This window comes from Myxine glutinosa, chromosome 4, assembly GCF_964187855.1.
Source record: "Myxine glutinosa chromosome 4, kmMyxGlut1.1, whole genome shotgun sequence".
Lineage (NCBI taxonomy): Eukaryota > Metazoa > Chordata > Myxini > Myxiniformes > Myxinidae > Myxine > Myxine glutinosa.
In genome coordinates this window covers 180,166,568-180,185,581 of record NC_136264.1, presented here as the reverse complement: position 1 = coordinate 180,185,581, position 19,014 = coordinate 180,166,568, and the positions used below count along the sequence as shown (strand labels likewise).

General features: G+C 43.6%; 1 protein-coding gene across 1 annotated transcript in view; it reads left to right on the top strand.

Moving 5' to 3' along the window:
* The window catches only part of LOC137425524 (elongation factor 1-alpha 2), a 78,664-nt gene that overhangs the window by 34,988 nt on the left and 24,662 nt on the right, over window positions 1–19,014 (top strand). The window contains exons 4-6 of the mRNA XM_068114044.2: window positions 5,498–5,794; window positions 7,356–7,506; window positions 12,441–12,697. Coding sequence (XP_067970145.1) covers window positions 5,498–5,794; window positions 7,356–7,506; window positions 12,441–12,697 — 705 coding nt within the window. The remainder of the gene's footprint in view (window positions 1–5,497; window positions 5,795–7,355; window positions 7,507–12,440; window positions 12,698–19,014) is intronic.

The following is a 19,014-nucleotide window of genomic DNA, read 5'->3' as shown; positions in this document are numbered from 1 at the left end:
TGTGATTTCCTTGTTTGATCATGTGATTGGCTACACACATAGCTACATGATTGTGTGATTGCCTAGTTTGATCATGTGATTGGCTGCACACATAGCTACATGATTGTATGATTGCCTGGTTGTCTGATCATGTGATTGGCTGCACACATAGTTACATGATTGTGTGATTTCTTTGTTTGATCATGTGATTGGCTGCACACATAGCTACATGATTGTGTGATTGCCTAGTTTGATCATGTGATTGGCTGCACACATAGCTACATGATTGTGTGATTGCCTAGTTTGATCATGTGATTGGCTGCACACATAGCTACATGATTGTATGATTGCCTGGTTGTCTGATCAGGTGATTTTCTACACACATAGCTACATGATTGTGTGATTTCCTTGTTTGATCATGTGATTGGCTGCACACATAGCTACATGATTGTATGATTGCCTAGTTTGATCATGTGATTGGCTGCACACATAGCTACATGATTGTGTGATTGCCTGGTTGTCTGATCATGTGATTGGCTGCACACATAGCTACATGATTGTGTGATTGCCTGGTTGTCTGATCATGTGATTGGCTGCACACATAGCTACATGATTGTATGATTGCCTAGTTTGATCATGTGATTGGCTGCACACATAGCTACATGATTGTGTGATTTCCTTGTTTGATCATGTGATTGGCTGCACACATAGCTACATGATTGTATGATTGCCTGGTTGTTTGATCATGTGATTGGCTGCACACATAGCTACATGATTGTGTGATTGCCTGGTTGTCTGATCATGTGATTGGCTACACACATAACTATATGATTGTGTGATTTCCTTGTTTGATCATGTGATTGGCTGCACACATAGCTACATGATTGTGTGATTGCCTAGTTTGATCATGTGATTGGCTGCACACATAGCTACATGATTGTATGATTGCCTGGTTGTCTGATCATGTGATTGGCTACACACATAGCTATATGATTGTGTGATTTCCTTGTTTGATCATGTGATTGGCTGCACACATAGCTACATGATTGTGTGATTGCCTAGTTTGATCATGTGATTGGCTGCACACATAGCTACATGATTGTATGATTGCCTGGTTGTCTGATCATGTGATTGGCTGCACACATAGCTACATGATTGTGTGATTGCCTGGTTGTCTGATCATGTGATTGGCTGCACACATAGCTACATGATTGTGTGATTGCCTGGTTGTCTGATCATGTGATTGGCTGCACACATAGCTACATGATTGTGTGATTTCCTAGTTTGATCATGTGATTGGCTGCACACATTTGCCTAGATTGTATGATTGTATGATTGTATGATTGTATGATTGATTGTGTGATTTCCTTGTTTGATCATGTGATTGGCTACACATATAGCTATATGATTGTGTGATTGCCTAGTTTGATCATGTGATTTTCTACACACATAGCTACATGATTGTGTGATTGCCTGGTTATCTGATCATGTGATTGGCTGCACACATAGCTCCATGATTGTGTGTTTTCCTAGTTTGATCATGTGATTGGCTACACACATAGCTATATGATTGCGTGATTGCCTGGTTGTCTGATCATGTGATTGGCTGCACACATAGCTACATGATTGTGTGATTGCGTGGTTGTCTGATCATGTGATTGGCTGCACACATAGCTACATGATTGTGTGATTGCCTGGTTGTCTGATCATGTGATTGGCTGCACACATAGCTACATGATTGTGTGATTTCCTAGTTTGATTTTGTGATTGGCTGCACACATAGCTACATGATTGTGTGATTTCCTAGTTTGATTTTGTGATTGGCTACACACATAGCTACATGATTGTGTGATTTCCTAGTTTGATTTTGTGATTGGCTGCACACATAGCTACATGATTGTGTGATTTCCTAGTTTGATTATGTGATTGGCTACACACATAGCTACATGATTGTATGATTGCCTGGTTGTCTGATCATGTGATTGGCTGCACACATAGCTACATGATTGTATGATTGCCTGGTTGTCTGATCATGTGATTGGCTGCACACATAGCTACATGATTGTGTGATTTCCTAGTTTGATTATGTGATTGGCTACACACATAGCTATATGATTGTGTGATTGCGTGGTTGTCTGATCATGTGATTGGCTGCACACATAGCTACATGATTGTGTGATTGCCTGGTTGTCTGATCATGTGATTGGCTGCACACATAGCTACATGATTGTATGATTGCCTGGTTGTCTGATCATGTGATTGGCTGCACACATAGCTACATGATTGTGTGATTTCCTAGTTTGATTATGTGATTGGCTACACACATAGCTACATGATTGTGTGATTGCGTGGTTGTCTGATCATGTGATTGGCTGCACACATAGCTACATGATTGTGTGATTGCCTGGTTGTCTGATCATGTGATTGGCTGCACACATAGCTACATGATTGTGTGATTTCCTAGTTTGATTATGTGATTGGCTACACACATAGCTACATGATTGTATGATTGCCTGGTTGTCTGATCATGTGATTGGCTGCACACATAGCTACATGATTGTATGATTGCCTGGTTGTCTGATCATGTGATTGGCTGCACACATAGCTACATGATTGTGTGATTTCCTAGTTTGATTATGTGATTGGCTGCACACATAGCTACATGATTGTGTGATTGCCTAGTTTGATCATGTGATTGGCTACACACATAGCTATATGATTGCGTGATTGCCTGGTTGTCTGATCATGTGATTGGCTGCACACATAGCTACATGATTGTGTGATTGCGTGGTTGTCTGATCATGTGATTGGCTGCACACATAGCTACATGATTGTGTGATTGCCTGGTTGTCTGATCATGTGATTGGCTACACACATAGCTATATGATTGTGTGATTGCCTAGTTTGATCATGTGATTGGCTACACACATAGCTATATGATTGTGTGATTGCCTAGTTTGATCATGTGATTGGCTACACACACAGCTACATGATTGTGTGATTTCCTAGTTTGATTTTGTGATTGGCTGCACACATAGCTACATGATTGTGTGATTTCCTAGTTTGATTTTGTGATTGGCTACACACATAGCTACATGATTGTGTGATTTCCTAGTTTGATTATGTGATTGGCTGCACACATAGCTACATGATTGTGTGATTGCCTAGTTTGATCATGTGATTGGCTACACACATAGCTACATGATTGTGTGATTTCCTAGTTTGATCATGTGATTGGCTACACACATAGCTACATGATTGTGTGATTGCCTAGTTTGACCATGTGATTGGCTGCATACATAGCTACATGATTGTGTGATTGCCTAGTTTGATCATGTGATTGGCTACACACATAGCTACATGATTGTGTGATTTCCTAGTTTGATCATGTGATTGGCTGCACACATAGCTACATGATTGTGTGATTGCCTAGTTTGATCATGTGATTGGCTACACACATAGCTACATGATTGTGTGATTGCCTAGTTTGACCATGTGATTGGCTGCACACATAGCTACATGATTGTGTGATTGCCTAGTTTGATCATGTGATTGGCTACACACATAGCTACATGATTGTGTGATTGCCTAGTTTGATCATGTGATTGGCTACACACATAGCTACATGATTGTGTGATTTCCTAGTTTGATTATGTGATTGGCTGCACACATAGCTACATGATTGTGTGATTGCCTAGTTTGATCATGTGATTGGCTACACACATAGCTACATGATTGTGTGATTGCCTAGTTTGATCATGTGATTGGCTACACACATAGCTACATGATTGTGTGATTGCCTAGTTTGATCATGTGATTGGCTACACACATAGCTACATGATTGTGTGATTTCCTAGTTTGATTTTGTGATTGGCTGCACACATAGCTACATGATTGTGTGATTGCCTAGTTTGATCATGTGATTGGCTACACACATAGCTCCATGATTGTGTGATTGCCTAGTTTGATCATGTGATTGGCTACACACATAGCTACATGATTGTGTGATTGCCTAGTTTGATCATGTGATTGGCTGCACACATAGCTACATGATTGTATGATTGCCTGGTTGTTTGATCATGTGATTGGCTACACACATAGCTGCATGATTGTGTGATTTCCTAGTTTGATCATGTGATTGGCTACACACATAGCTACATGATTGTGTGATTTCCTAGTTTGATTTTGTGATTGGCTGCACACATAGCTACATGATTGTATGATTGCCTGGTTGTCTGATCATGTGATTGGCTACACACATAGCTACATGATTGTGTGATTTCCTAGTTTGATCATGTGATTGGCTACACACATAGCTACATGATTGTGTGATTTCCTAGTTTGATTTTGTGATTGGCTGCACACATAGCTACATGATTGTATGATTGCCTGGTTGTCTGATCATGTGATTGGCTACACACATAGCTCCATGATTGTGTGTTTTCCTAGTTTGATCATGTGATTGGCTACACACATAGCTACATGATTGTATGATTTCCTTGTTTGATCATGTGATTGGCTACACACATAGCGATATGATTTGTGATTGCCCAGTTTTTTGGCTGTCTGATCATGTGATTGGCTGCACACATAGCTACATGATTGTGTGATTTCCTAGTTTGATTTTGTGATTGGCTACACACATAGCTACATGATTGTGTGATTTCCTAGTTTGATTTTGTGATTGGCTACACACATAGCTACATGATTGTGTGATTTCCTAGTTTGATCATGTGATTGGCTACACACATAGCTACATGATTGTGTGATTTCCTAGTTTGATTTTGTGATTGGCTACACACATAGCTACATGATTGTGTGATTTCCTAGTTTGATCATGTGATTGGCTACACACATAGCTACATGATTGTGTGATTTCCTAGTTTGATCATGTGATTGGCTACACACATAGCTACATGATTGTGTGATTTCCTAGTTTGATTTTGTGATTGGCTACACACATAGCTACATGATTGTGTGATTTCCTAGTTTGATCATGTGATTGGCTACACACATAGCTACATGATTGTATGATTTCCTTGTTTGATCATGTGATTGGCTACACACATAGCGATATGATTTGTGATTGCCCAGTTTTTTGGCTGTCTGATCATGTGATTGGCTGCAGACGTAGTTATTTGACTGTGTGGTTCAATAGTATTATGGCTATCTGTTAATACGATAAGCTAGTTGTGTGGTTATCAATCCATTGATGTGACTGGCTAACTGTGTGGTTATTGGATGTTGTGATTGGCTAGTTTATTCTGTGATTGGCGTATCTTAGAGAAGTGATTGGCTAGCTGCATGTTTACCTGCTTGTATAATTAGTTCTTATTACCATTTGTAGCTATCAGATGGTGGCCCCACTACTATATGGATTTCTGGCTGTTAGGATGGCAAGGGATGCAGTGATGGCAATTCCACTTTGATACAGGCCCAGACTAACGAAGTGCCCTGCTCACCCTAGCTATAACCCATGCTGTAAAAACTCTAACCCTCTATTTCTTTTTCCTCCCAGGCTGACTGCGCTGTACTCATCGTGGCAGCTGGCACCGGCGAGTTCGAAGCTGGCATTTCAAAGAACGGACAAACGCGCGAGCATGCGCTCCTGGCCTATACTCTGGGGGTCAAGCAAATGATTGTCGGAGTCAACAAGATGGATTCCACCGAGCCGCCATACAGCCAGAAGCGTTTCGAAGAAATCGTGAAGGAAGTTGGAGCATACATCAAGAAAATCGGCTTCAACCCAAACTCTGTCCCCTTTGTGCCCATTTCTGGGTGGCATGGAGACAACATGCTGGAGGGCAGCCCCAGTGTACGTCAGTTGTTGAGTTGTGCTTCTTTATATTCATTATGGAGGGAAATGAATGTGACGTGCACATTTCGGTGCGCATTATGATTTGAGCTGCGCATATGATCCACGTACCTCGAAGGATAAAATTAATAAGCCGCTTAATCAAAAAGTATGGAGCTTTTACTGCAGAAAAATCAAGTTTATTTCAAAATCTACAAAGCGCAACGATGATGTCTGTTGCAGATGGTGAAGTCGTTTTGCTGTCACAATTGATACAACATCACTGTTGCACTTGTTGGATTTTTCAATTTTGAACAGCTGCTTTTCACCTTATCTCATTGATCTCGTTCGGCCTGTGGGTCCATGAGAGATTTTGACTGGTTTGCTCATTTATTCCAAAGACCCTAAATACGAATGGGGATTTGTCTTCCCAGAAATTATTTCCAAAGTTGATCTAAGAAAGTTGACCTTCCAAACTTTTTGACAAATTGTTTTTGATTTGTTAATTTATATCTTTTTTTTCATATCGTATTAACAAGGTTTTGTTGTTTAGCCATTTTTCTTCATCTTGTGATTCTATGTCGATATTATTCTGGTGTCATGCAAGTCTGAAAAAGTTCTAAAACCCTTGAACAAAGTTCCTGACTTTTGGAAATCTAAATAAGCCAACTTTTCTTAAGTTTTCTCAGCTTTGCTCTGAAACGGACATAACAAGACGTGCGAATAGTAAAATCAGTGGGTATGGCGAAAGTAAGTCCTACCAACTCTCACGACCAGATTAAATATTCAAGGGGCCATCACAGCAGTTGTAGACCAGAAAAGGGCCTGGATTTGCCCGTTTAGAATTCCAATATGAACACATGGCTCATGATGCTGTGATCCAGGTTCAAAACCCAATTGCTGTATTGATTTGTCCATTATCTCTTGATGTTCCCTGGAATGTAAAATATGATTATAATTAAGAAATAAAATAAAATTATACTAAAAAGATAATAAAAAAACAAAATAAAATTCGTGAATTGATAAAAAAAAAAAAAAAAAAAAAATTAAAGATTATAATTCAATAAAAAGAAAACCACTAATATGATCGTCGTGTGCATGTGTGTGCGCGTGTGTGTGCGCGTGTGTGTGCGCGTGTGTGTGCGCGTGTGCACGCGCGCACAAGCTCCAAATGAGCCTTGGATCGTTGTTGAAATGTAAAGTTATAATGAGGCAGTTGGTGAACCCATAGATCTGGGTTTCCAACAACTAATACAGTAATCATGCAATGAGTAAAATCAGTGGGATTACTAATACAGTAAAATCAAATCAAACAAAAGAAGATACACTTGTTATTGATTTATAGTGAAAATGGATAAATGATTCATGGGGTTTGGTCCAGTGATAAATGGGCAGAAAACCGCCCTGTGGATGATATGTATCGTCACACATGACTGAAGTGTGCATCGTCGTCCATGATGGAATGGAAGGACAGTTGTTTCACTCATATAGGGCTCAGAGCACAGTAAAGTTTGTCTGAGTAATAATTGATTTTTGCCATTTTTATGTTTCTTATTTTGGGCTCGGTTTTGTACCTGTGCAGATGACCTGGTTCAAGGGCTGGAAGGTCGAGCGTAAGGAAGGGAACGCATCGGGAATGTCACTCCTAGATGCAATGGATGTCATCCTTCAACCGAAGCGTCCCACAGAAAAAGCTCTCCGCCTTCCCTTGCAGGATGTTTACAAAATTGGAGGTGGGAAAAAACACTGTGCACGAAACCGCTCCTTCTTGATATGCGGAAAGTGCTCACAACATGAGGCTCCACTGACTTCTCAAAGGACTTTATTGTCTAACTTCAACAACCTGCCCAAATTTTTTTTTTTAAAGTAAGAGAATATTTCATTGAAATAAAGAAAGTTTTATTGCAACAAGAAAACCACGATAATTTTTTTTTTTAGTAAGACAATATTTCATTGAAATAAAAATGTTTTATTGCAACAAGTAAACCACGAGAAAAAAATTTCAAGCCACAATTTTCTTATTTGAAAGAAAATATTTTCTTATGAAGAAATCTTTTTTGGCAGTGCTTGTGCTGCATGATGTGGTGTACTTGGTACGGTGGCTTCTCATGCTCAAAAGTTTTGTACATTCTTCCTGTGCTTCATGTTCTACTTTCTTTCTAACAATCGAACCTTCTTTAAAGCAGGAAACTGGCTCTTGTCTCATTATGAGATGAAGTAGACGACGTGTACGTTTAGGCGTTGGATTTTTAGTCGTGCGTTTTTTTAATGTTGCCATTCTATATTATAAGTGGTGGAATTAATTTTTTTAGATATATTTATTGCATCTTTCGTCATTACAACCTTTTCTTAATATTCATCATTAGTCAGGTTCACTATGTTAACAAATATAATTTCTTTCAAAATTTTGGGATTAGCAAACCTGTACATTTTTGGAATCTTCAGAGCATGGAGAATCTGAAAATCAATGTGGCATTTGCACAGACACCTGTATGGCCGCCATTTTGGATTTTGAAAATGGCCGCCATAAAATACATATTTTGCGCGATCTCGGCTTCTAGTCAACCTAGAGACTTAATTAAATATGCTAATCCTATGTTTTCTGGGTCAAGGAATCCAATAAAGGCCTCAAAATAGTGCTCAGGATTATAGAAAAGCAACAAACAAAGGTCATTGGAAACCATTGTCTTTATATTTGTGATATAACTGTATTGTGGCGGACACGAAAGCTCACTGGCTTGAGGGCATCATTCCACGCACCAAGTGGGCGGCGGCCACGCCCGAGGGGTAGGCATGGCCGCGGGATATACACCGGGCATGCAGCCCAGAGCGCGCCAGTGCTACAGTTGAGCTCGTTTAATAAAGACTCTTAAACTCACCGCGTTGTCCGCTTCCTTCTTGTTGTACAAGCAAGCGCGCATAGCACCGCGCTTCATTGGTGACTCCGACGTTCTGGTCAGCCGTCGCTGACCACCCGAACCCGCCACAGCAATGGCAACCAACGCGGTCCAAATGAAACTCCCCGAGTTCTGGGAGACGCAAGCCGAAGTCTGGTTCCTGCAGGCAGAAGCCCAGTTCCGACTTCGAGGCATCACGGTGGACGAGACCAGGTACTGCCACGTGGTCGCTTCCCTCGGGCCCGGCTAGGCCGCCCGCGTCCTGTCGGTCCTGAGGAACCCACCGGCCGACGGCAGGTACGAGGCGATCAAGCGTCTCCTCCTCGCCACGTTCGGCCTCACGGTGGACGCGTGGGCTGACCGCCTCCTGGACCTCCCCGAGCTCGGTGACATGTGACCGTCGGTCTGCATGGACCATATGCTGTCATTGATGGGCGACGAAACCCCGAACGCTCTATTCCGGGCGTTATTTCGACGCCAGCTGCCTGCACGAGTCCGCCTCGCGTTGGCCGGTTCTGTGACGACGGAACCACGAGCGCTCGCTGCCGAGGCCGACAGGTTCTTCGCGGCTTTGGACGCGCAGGCAAGTTTTTGCGCGGCCGCTGCGCATCCCGAGGCTGACCCTGATGCTGATGCACCACACCTCGGGGATCCCGAGGCTGACGCACGCCGCGTGGCCACCGCCACGCCACGCCCACCACCACCGCAAAAACCGCGGCCTCCGCCTTCGCCGCAAACCTGGTGCCATTTCCACGCCAGGTTTGGCCACAAGTCGAGGACTTGTTGCCCGCCGTGCTCCTTCGGCAAGTCGGGAAACTACAAAGCCGGCGCTCGGTAGCGGCCCTGAGCGTCGGCCATTCCGGCAGGCTTCTTTTTATAACGGACACCTTGTCCGGGCGCCGCTTCCTATGCGATACGGGGGCACAGGTGAGCGTGTTCCCTGCCTCTACATCCGACAAGCACACTGCGGGCCGGGGCCCCGCGTTGCTTGCTGCGAACGGAACACCCATACGCACATTCGGGAAGCACTGCCTCTCCCTGCGGTTCGGAAGGCAACGCTTCGAGTGGACGTTCGTCACCACAAGTGTCCCCATGGCACTGCTCGGTGCGGACTTCCTCTGTGCACATGGGTTGTTGGTCGATGTGAAGAACAGACGTCTCGTCCAGTCTGAAACGTTCAGCTTGCTGGCTTGCGCGCTGAGCAGCTCGTTGAGCGGCTCGCCAAGCGGCTTGCTGAGCGGTTCGGTCCCGGCGAGGTTAGTTTGTACGCTTCCGGCAGCGGACGACTTCACCCGCCTCCTCGCCAGCTTCCCGGCCCTTACGCGGCCCACCTTCTCGGCAGGGGCCGTCAAGCACGGGGTGGAACACCACATCCCCACTGCCGGGCCACCGGTCTACGCCCGGGCACGCCGCCTCGAGCCGACGAAGCTCGCGGTAGCTAAAGTGGAGTTCGCTACGCTGGAGCGGCTCGGCATCGTGCGGCGCTCCGAGAGTCCTTGGGTGTCGCCGCTCCACATCGTGCCAAAGCCCGGCGGGGGATGGCGACCGTGCGGGGACTACCGGCACCTCAACGACGCCACCACCCCCGACCGCTACCCCGTCCCCCACATCCAGGACTTCTCCGCCCGGTTGGCGGGCATATCCTTCTTTTCGAAGGTGGACCTCATACGCGGCTACCATCAGGTCCCCGTCAGGCCGGAAGACATCCTGAAGACGGCGGTCATCACGCCGTTCGGACTGTTCGAATTTCTTCGGATGCCCTTCGGTTTGAAGAATGCGGCTCAGGCGTTCCAGGTTGCCTACGCACATCGCCCCGGAGCTTCGCACCGCGGAGTATGTCTTCGTCCGGCACGACGCCCACCGGACACCACTGCGGCCCCCATACGACGGGCCTTTCCGCGTGCTGGAGACCGGGGTGAAACACTTCACCTTGGACATCGGCGGTACTCCCGACCGCGTCTCGGTGGATCGCCTCAAACCGGCCCACCTCGACGTGGACCACCCACCGCCGGTGGCTCGGCCCCCGCGTCGGGGCCGCCCCCCTGCGGGCGGACCCCCGGCACCTCCCAGGCCCGCCGGCCCGCCGCCCCCCGGTCCTGCACCCATCCCGGGTGCAGCCGGAAGCATCCCAGCTGGCATCCCTGCACCCCGGACGCCGCCGGTCGCCAAAGGGCGCTTCGGCCGGGTCATCCGTTTGCCCCGCAAACTGGCCCTCCAGGTGCGCGGGAATTCTTGGGGGGGCGCGTGTGGTGGACACGAAAGCTCACTGGCGTGAGGGCATCATTCCACGCACCAAGTGGGCGGCGGCCACGCCCGAGGGGTAGGCGTGGCCGCGGGATATACACCGGGCGCGCAGCCCGGAGCGCGCCAGTGCTACAGTTGAGCTCGTTTAATAAAGACTCTTAAACTCACCGCGTTGCCCACTTCCTTCTTGTTGTACAAGCAAGCGCGCGTAGCACCGCGCTTCAGTATTACATAATACATGATATTGCAAGTCCTTTGAAGTTATAGGTTGTTCTAGGAAGTTATAGGTAGTATCAGATTGAACTATAAGTCCTATACACAGGATCTACGAGGTCTATACCGTTCAGGAATATGCTTTTACAGATCTTCATCACTGTCCTGAGTGTCATTTTCGCAAAGGTGTCTACGCAAATGTAAACATTAATTTTTGGATTCCTCATGCTCTGAATATTCCAAAAATGTATAGTTTTGCTAATCTACCAAAATTTTGAACGAAAAAACATAGTGAACCTGACTAAATGGTAAACAGTAAATAAATGCAGGTGAATGGAGGTTATATTTTCACCCCTGTCTGTTTGTTTGTCTGTTTGCCTGTGAACAAGTTATCTGAAAACGTTGTAGACGGATTCGGATGAAATTTGGTGGACAGGTTGGGTGTGTGACAAGGAAGAGTTGATTCAATTTTGGTGAAGATTCTAATTTGGATCCGGATCAGATAATTTTTGAAGTGATTCTTCACCATTAAGTGATTGGGCCAAACCGATTATATAGCAAGATATCTAAAAACCTGTGGATGGATTCGGACGAAATTTGGTGGACCGGATGGGTGTGTGACAAGGACGAATTGATTCGATATTGGTGAACATCTGAATACGGTCCAAATCAGATAATATATATATATTTTTAGGTGAATCTTCACCATTGAGATATTGGGCCAAAAATGATATAAAGTATTATATTTCAAAAAGTTGTGGATTGATTCGGACGAAATTTGGTGGACAGGTTGGGTGTGTGACAAGGAAGAGTTGATTCGATATTGGTGAAAATCTGAATGCGGTCCAAATCAGATAAAAAATTTTTTTTAGGTGAATCTTCACCATTGAGACATTGGGCCAAAAATGATATAAAGTATTATATTTCAAAAAGTTGTGGATGGATTATGACAAACTAGGTGAACGAGGTCGTTAGGTGACAAGAACAGGCTGCTTAGAGTTTGGTTCAGGTCCGAATCCAGATCTGTCCTATCAGTGGAATACAACATGTAAACTGTTCATCTTGGTGGAGATATGTGCTCTACCAAGTGGCGTTCTAAAGTATGGTAGCTCACTTATTACGCAGTCACCTGATGCGTCATGTGATCACAATAGTTTGTATTCCTTGTATGGTTTTTGGAATTTACTTACCAGTCATATTTGTTATCTTCACAGTGAGCTTCATATGCTTGCATCGTGTGCTTGAAATGCTTATTGGAAGCTTTAGTGATGTTGAAGAACTACACTGTCGTCCTTTTCCATTTTTGTCACCAGGCATTGGCACCGTTCCTGTGGGCCGTGTGGAAACGGGCATCCTGAAACCTGGGGTGATCGTGACCTTTGCTCCAGTGAACATCACGACAGAAGTGAAGTCGGTGGAAATGCACCATGAAGCTTTGCTTGAAGCATTTCCTGGAGACAATGTTGGATTCAATATAAAGAACGTGTCCGTGAAGGACATACGCCGGGGCAATGTCGCAGGAGACAGCAAGAACGATCCTCCAAAGCAGGCTGCGAGCTACACAGCACAGGTGAGAACCTGGGCCATATTGGGCACGATGTTGTCGGTGTTTCTCATCTCCAGGCATCACTCAATCAATCAATCAATCAATCAATTCGGTTTTATTAGAATAAAAGAAAAAGAAAAAAAAAGGAAAAAATGTAAATGACTGTCGTCCAAGGACTAATAATGTCAAGTTTACAATAGAAACAAGCGTTACGCCTCGGTCCCCCGTCGGTGAAGTGATGTGAGTTGACAAAGTGGAAGACGCAGAAAACATGCTATGATATATTTCGCTCACAAGGTTCAGACATATATATGGTGGCGGCCATCTTGGATTTTGACGTGGCGACACAATTTTCAATAGCTTTCTTCCTTATGCCGAAATACACCCACACACCAAATTAGAAGTTGGTACTTCGCTTATTTTTCAAGATATTCATCTCACAAGGTTCAGACATACATGGCGGCGGCCATCTTGGATTTTGACGTGGCGACCCAATTTTAAACAGCGTTCTTCCTTGTGCCTAGACACAGCCACACACCAGATTAGAAGTTGGTACTTCGCTTATTTTTCGAGATATTTCGCTCAAAAGGTTCAGATATATATATGGTGGCGGCCATCTTGGATTTTGACGTGGCGACCCAATTTTCAATAGCGTTCTTCCTTATGCCGAGATACACCTACACACCAAATTAGTAGTTGGTACTTCGCTTATTTTTCAAGATATTCATCTCACAAAGTTCAGACATACATGGCATCAGACATATATGGTGGCGGCCATCTTGGATTATGACGTGGCGACCCAATTTTAATAACGTTCTTCCTTATGCTGAGATACACCCACAAACCAGATTAGAAGTTGGTACTTCGCTTATTTTTCAAGATATTCATCTCACAAGGTTCAGACATACATGGCGGCGGCCATCTTGGATTTTGACGTGGCGACCCAATTTTTAATAGCGTTCTTCCTTATGCTGAGATACACCCACACACCAAATTAGAAGTTGGTACTTCGCTTATTTTTCAAGATATTCATCTCACAAGGTTCAGACATACATGGCATCAGACATATATGGTGGCGGCCATCTTGGATTATGACGTGCGTTGCACCCACACACCAAATTCGAATGCGGTCCTTCGCTTACGCATGCATGCACGCACGCACGCACAGACGGACGGACGGAGGGGAAAACCATCGTCCCCCTTTCGCTCCGCTGTGCGACGGGGGACAATAATTGCACATAGTAACAAATACATTATACAGACAGAAAAAAGGAATCAATTACCTATTTTCATTGGTGCATCAATCAAAACAGTAGAAATTCATTTAAAAGGTTGAAATGCTTCAGTCAATATATGAATGTCAATAATTACATTCAAAATATCTAAATATTTGTATTAAATAGCCTACACTGACTTAAAAATAGTATAATATTGTTATGGTCCGCGGATAAGATGTTGTTTGCCGAGCGGAGGCACCGCGGCCGAACAGTTTTTCCCCGACTAAACCCGATTCCCTGAACGTTGACCAGATCGCGCCACAGCTATTCAATGAGGGAAAAGACAAAAGCGACACGGATGTGAAGAAGAAGGAGGAGACGAAAAGGTTGGCAATTACTACTAAATTTATTTACTATTTACAGGCTCAAAATAACCAAGGAGAAGGAAAGATAAGAAAATAATATAGACAGAGGGATGGACCAGGAGAACACAGTGAAAATTACTAGCTTATCTCTGCAGTCTTAATTAATTACCCAGGGCCAAAACAAACAGAACAAACTCACGTACACCAAAAGGATGGAAAGACAGGACTGGCGGGAGGTGGATGGCTGGAGGGAGAGGAAGATCCGGAGCTGGCTGGAGCTTGATCCCGCACGGGACGTCGGGCTGGACCTCGACGGCCGCCGATGCCACCGATCCTGTCGTGTGCGCGGGGTAACGGGTCGGAGCTGCTTGGTGGAGCCAAGCCAACGCTGCTGGTGGGGGGTCTGGCGTGACGGGTTCTCTCTCCCTCTCTCACTACCTCCAGGACTCTTTCTCTCCTGCTTAGTCCAATCACTCCTCACCACCGACAACTCAACGCAACCACTGACCACCACTGACGACCAACCCCCGCTCTGACCAAAACCACACAACTCAGCTCTTTTCAACTTCTTGCGCGCGTGCCTTTATAGCGCCTCCGGCGATTAAGCCGCCGGCCTTCAGGACACGCCCATTGGTGTGCTCACCTCGGCCCTGGTTGGTCGTGCGACCCTCTGGCTCCGCCCTTGATGACGACGGGCGGGCACGCCTTTCTTCTCCGACCCGAGCACATGTTCAATGGTGGTTTTGGAGCGAAAACAACCCGCAGCTATAACAAACTGGCAAACTGCCCAGTGCAGTTGGCAATGGAGACTTGGAGGGGATGTAGCTGGAAATTGAGGCTTGGCAATGGAAGTTTTGGGAGTGGGAATGGGGAATGAAAGGAATTTATCTATTTCACTTGGTGCAATGGAGTGTCATTTTAATGGAAGACAAGGCCTTACCCTGATACACATAATAAGGAAATAAACTACTTAACAGGGATATTATAGTGTCCTTCAATGTATGCTTTATGGAATTAACTACCGGAACGCCCTTTGACCTTTATACACACTGGAGCAAAGAGGGCTCAGACTAAACAATAATTCACAACCATTTACTATACAATAAAACACAATAAAAAAACATAATCCTCATTTCCGCAACAATATATAACATGACAAAAAATAAATATTCAATCAATTCATCAAATTATTTCAAATTATGCATCTTATTTCAGTTATACAGGAAAAATGTATTTCCTTTGTGTCAAATGGCACATGCTGTTAATAAAAATTAAAACCTTTCGAGATTATTACAGAAATTCGGAAAATAAACAAAACAAAACAAAATGAATGAATTTAGAAAGTTAAAATACATTAATCATGCTGCCCAAATTATGCATTTTATTTCAACAATACAGGATAAATATATTTACGTTGTATTAAATTACACATGCTGTTAATAAAAATTAAAATCTGTCGAGATTATTACAGAAATTTGGAAAATCAACAAAAGAAAACAAAATAAATGAATTTTAAAAAGTTAAAATACATTAATCATGCTGCCCAAATTATGCATTTTATTTCAATAATACAGGATAAATATATTTACTTTGTATTAAATTACACATGCTGGTAATAAAAATTGAAATCTTTAGATATTATTGAAGAAATGTAGGAAATCAAAACAAACAGAAAAAAATTCATTTAAAAGATTAAAATACATTAATCATGTTTCAACCGGACGTTTAACAGTTTCACTAAAGCAGGGACACTAGATTGTTTATATCACTGAGTTATTGATTGAGGAATGTGTTCATTGAGGAAAACCTGAATCACGGTCAGAACTGTGGAAGATTTACAGTACAAACCTGCTGGGTTGGCGTGCTCGGATTTATCCTGCATGATGAGCGCTATGATATGATTGCGGTTCTCCTTAAACGTCTTTGCGTGCACATCACTCCACAAATGGTGGCCATGTTGGTTATGTGACCAAAAAAAAACAACATTTCAGTGATGAGTATCACATATTATATATACTAGTACACCCGTTAACTACGGGAGGGGCAGGAAGGGTCATTCCTCTTTGGGGTATAAAGATTATAGTCGATCTATGGTCGGGTCTCAAGAACATTGGGTGTGTGTTCATTTACCAAGTTTCTTGTGGAGAGATCGCCAAGTGGTTTAAGCATTCGAGCAAGCACTCCATTCAAAACCGTTAAGGAATGGCTGGCTTGGCAAGCGCTAGCTAGGTGCTTGGTAAATGAGCACAACCTGGGCTTCCTCCCTTTCAGTTTCGTGTTAAACAACAGGAACGAGTTTCAAAATGCCTCCATGAAAAATGCCATGTTAGCGCTAGGAAGGGTCATATTATTAACCCAACACTTATGGGGTAACAAGAGTACAGTAAATCTTTGCTCAGTTCTGTAAGTAAAACCTACTTCACGGATGTTGGGATTCCTCCAAATTTCGTTATTTAGTGTTGTAAACAGCATTAGCGACTGTTTAAAAAGCAAAGCATACGTGTTTGTGGTTCATAATATGTTTACTTCTGGTAGAGGCCGTTGGGCCGTTGCTCCCACAAAAACGCCATGATAAGCTATTTATAAACGTTGACTCGATGTTTGTTCAAGGAGGAAAAATACTTTGGGGAGTACGCCTTGGAAATACACCACGATAAAGCTAATTTAACATTTATATACACCTCAACATGCAACGCCATTGACGGCAATGGCAGGGAAACTCGCTCGGGGGGAGAAAACCCCCTTGGGGAGGGGGTCAAATGAATGCGCTACAACCTTCATTATGTAACCCTTCGTCATCCTGTCAAGTTTGGTTGAGATTGGATAAGTAAGGACGGAATGTATTGGGGTCAAAAATTCATCAGACAGACAGACGGACAGACACAAATGGCGTATTTTAGTATGATTATAAATCCTGTAACAGTTGACTGAGTGGAATATATATAAGACAAAATATAATATAAAGACATAAGACCCCATCGAGGGAACAGTTTTGTCCTTTGATCATGGCTCGGAGTCGGACCACCCACGCCAAGCTTGACAGGTGTACATCTCCAAAGAGGTCGTTAGCGCTTGAAGAGCTCTGGTACAAGTCTAGCATAATATTACCCTGATTATTAGTACTTTTCCTTATCATCCTTAAAGAAAGGCTACTCGATGCACAAATCTTACAGCAAGGTCATGGTGTTATTCATGCATTCATAGATATTCATATGAGCGTTCCACACCTGCTGAGTCATTGTAGAGCTTGCGTAACTTGGTGTCGGTAAACAAGGATCATAAATCAAAAACCTGAATGAAGAGCAAGATCGACTGCATTGCTTGGACATCCTTGGACAAAATTCTCTACCTGGTGAAACCACCACAATGTCGACAGCTATCATTGAAGTGTTCTGTTAGTCGGGTGTTCTAAATGTCTGAGGAGGAAGTGTCCAGTGAACCTGTTAGTCGGTGCTTCAATACTCCCAAACCCTCAATCCATGAGTGAATCAATCATGTTAAAAATACAATCCTTCTAAGGGGTCCTCAGAGATTGTCTCCGCAGCACTTGCTTGAAATTAAAAGGTCGAGGAATCAATGCCATGGCAGTGATATTTCAGGTTTCAGAACAAATGATAATCACTTAAGGGTTACGTTTGTGCTGTTAAATGTTTAGCACAGTTACTCAAAGGAGTTTAAGACTCGATAGGCCAGTGATAAGGGCCTTGCAGCTGCTTGTACTGTCACTTCTGGGTGAAAATCCTATTAACAGTCGTCACGCCACGGTGCAGGCCGCAATCTTCTGGAACCACCATCTTTGTGAGAGTATGTTGGGGCTGATTTTCGATTTAGCGACGATCTGCCTGAAGCTGCTAAAGATTCCATGATACTCCTCTCCATGAACACAAGGTCATCGTGTGCAGGTCGCCTATCTCATTTGTTTGCGGAATTAGCAAGCGTATAATAATCCGTCTTGTCTTGTTATCCGCTTTTTGAAAGGAAGAAAAACAGGCAGATATTGTAATCGGCTCCGCTGTCTGTCCGTCCGTCTGTCCGTCTGCCCGTCACGCTATCTCCTCCTAAACGGTTGCACAGAAATTCCCCAAACAAACAAATAGATCACCATGTGGCAAGAAGGTGCAAAAGCAGTATTATTTTTGGCCACGTCCCCTGGGGCGAGGTCAAAAGGTCAAAAGCCAAAAAAATGCAATTACGAGCACATTTTGATGAAGCTTCATATACAATCAACATTAGGGGATGCATGAACAATATAACGATTTTTTGGATTACTCCCTCGGTTCATGCCCTATTGGGTGAGAACTTAGGTCAAAATAATGAAAACATTTTTTAACTCAAAAATTTGATATAGTCATACCTGGTGGAATATTTTGGCATTTTTCAACTTTGCTTTCGGTAGGAAGTGTGAGGATTTGCGATGGCGCACCATGGACTTCGCTCTACATGGCATTTTCATGAGATGGTATTTCTTGGCAACACCTTCAGGTCCTCCGTATTGATCCTGGAAGTGATTGTATAAGAAACAACTAGCAACGGTACCTGCCCTGCGGGCGGGGTTTCAATTGGGAGGCCCAAATTAAAAGGCAAAATATCAGAAATTGAAGGCTTTTTTTATTTTAAACGATTTATATAAACATCCGTTAAATCATATCACACGCAAATCATCAAAATCTAAACAGTATTTGTAGAATTTCAATAAAAGTCACATCACTGTTCATATCCGTAAATATTATTCCATCATGTTTGGAAAAACTGGAAAATA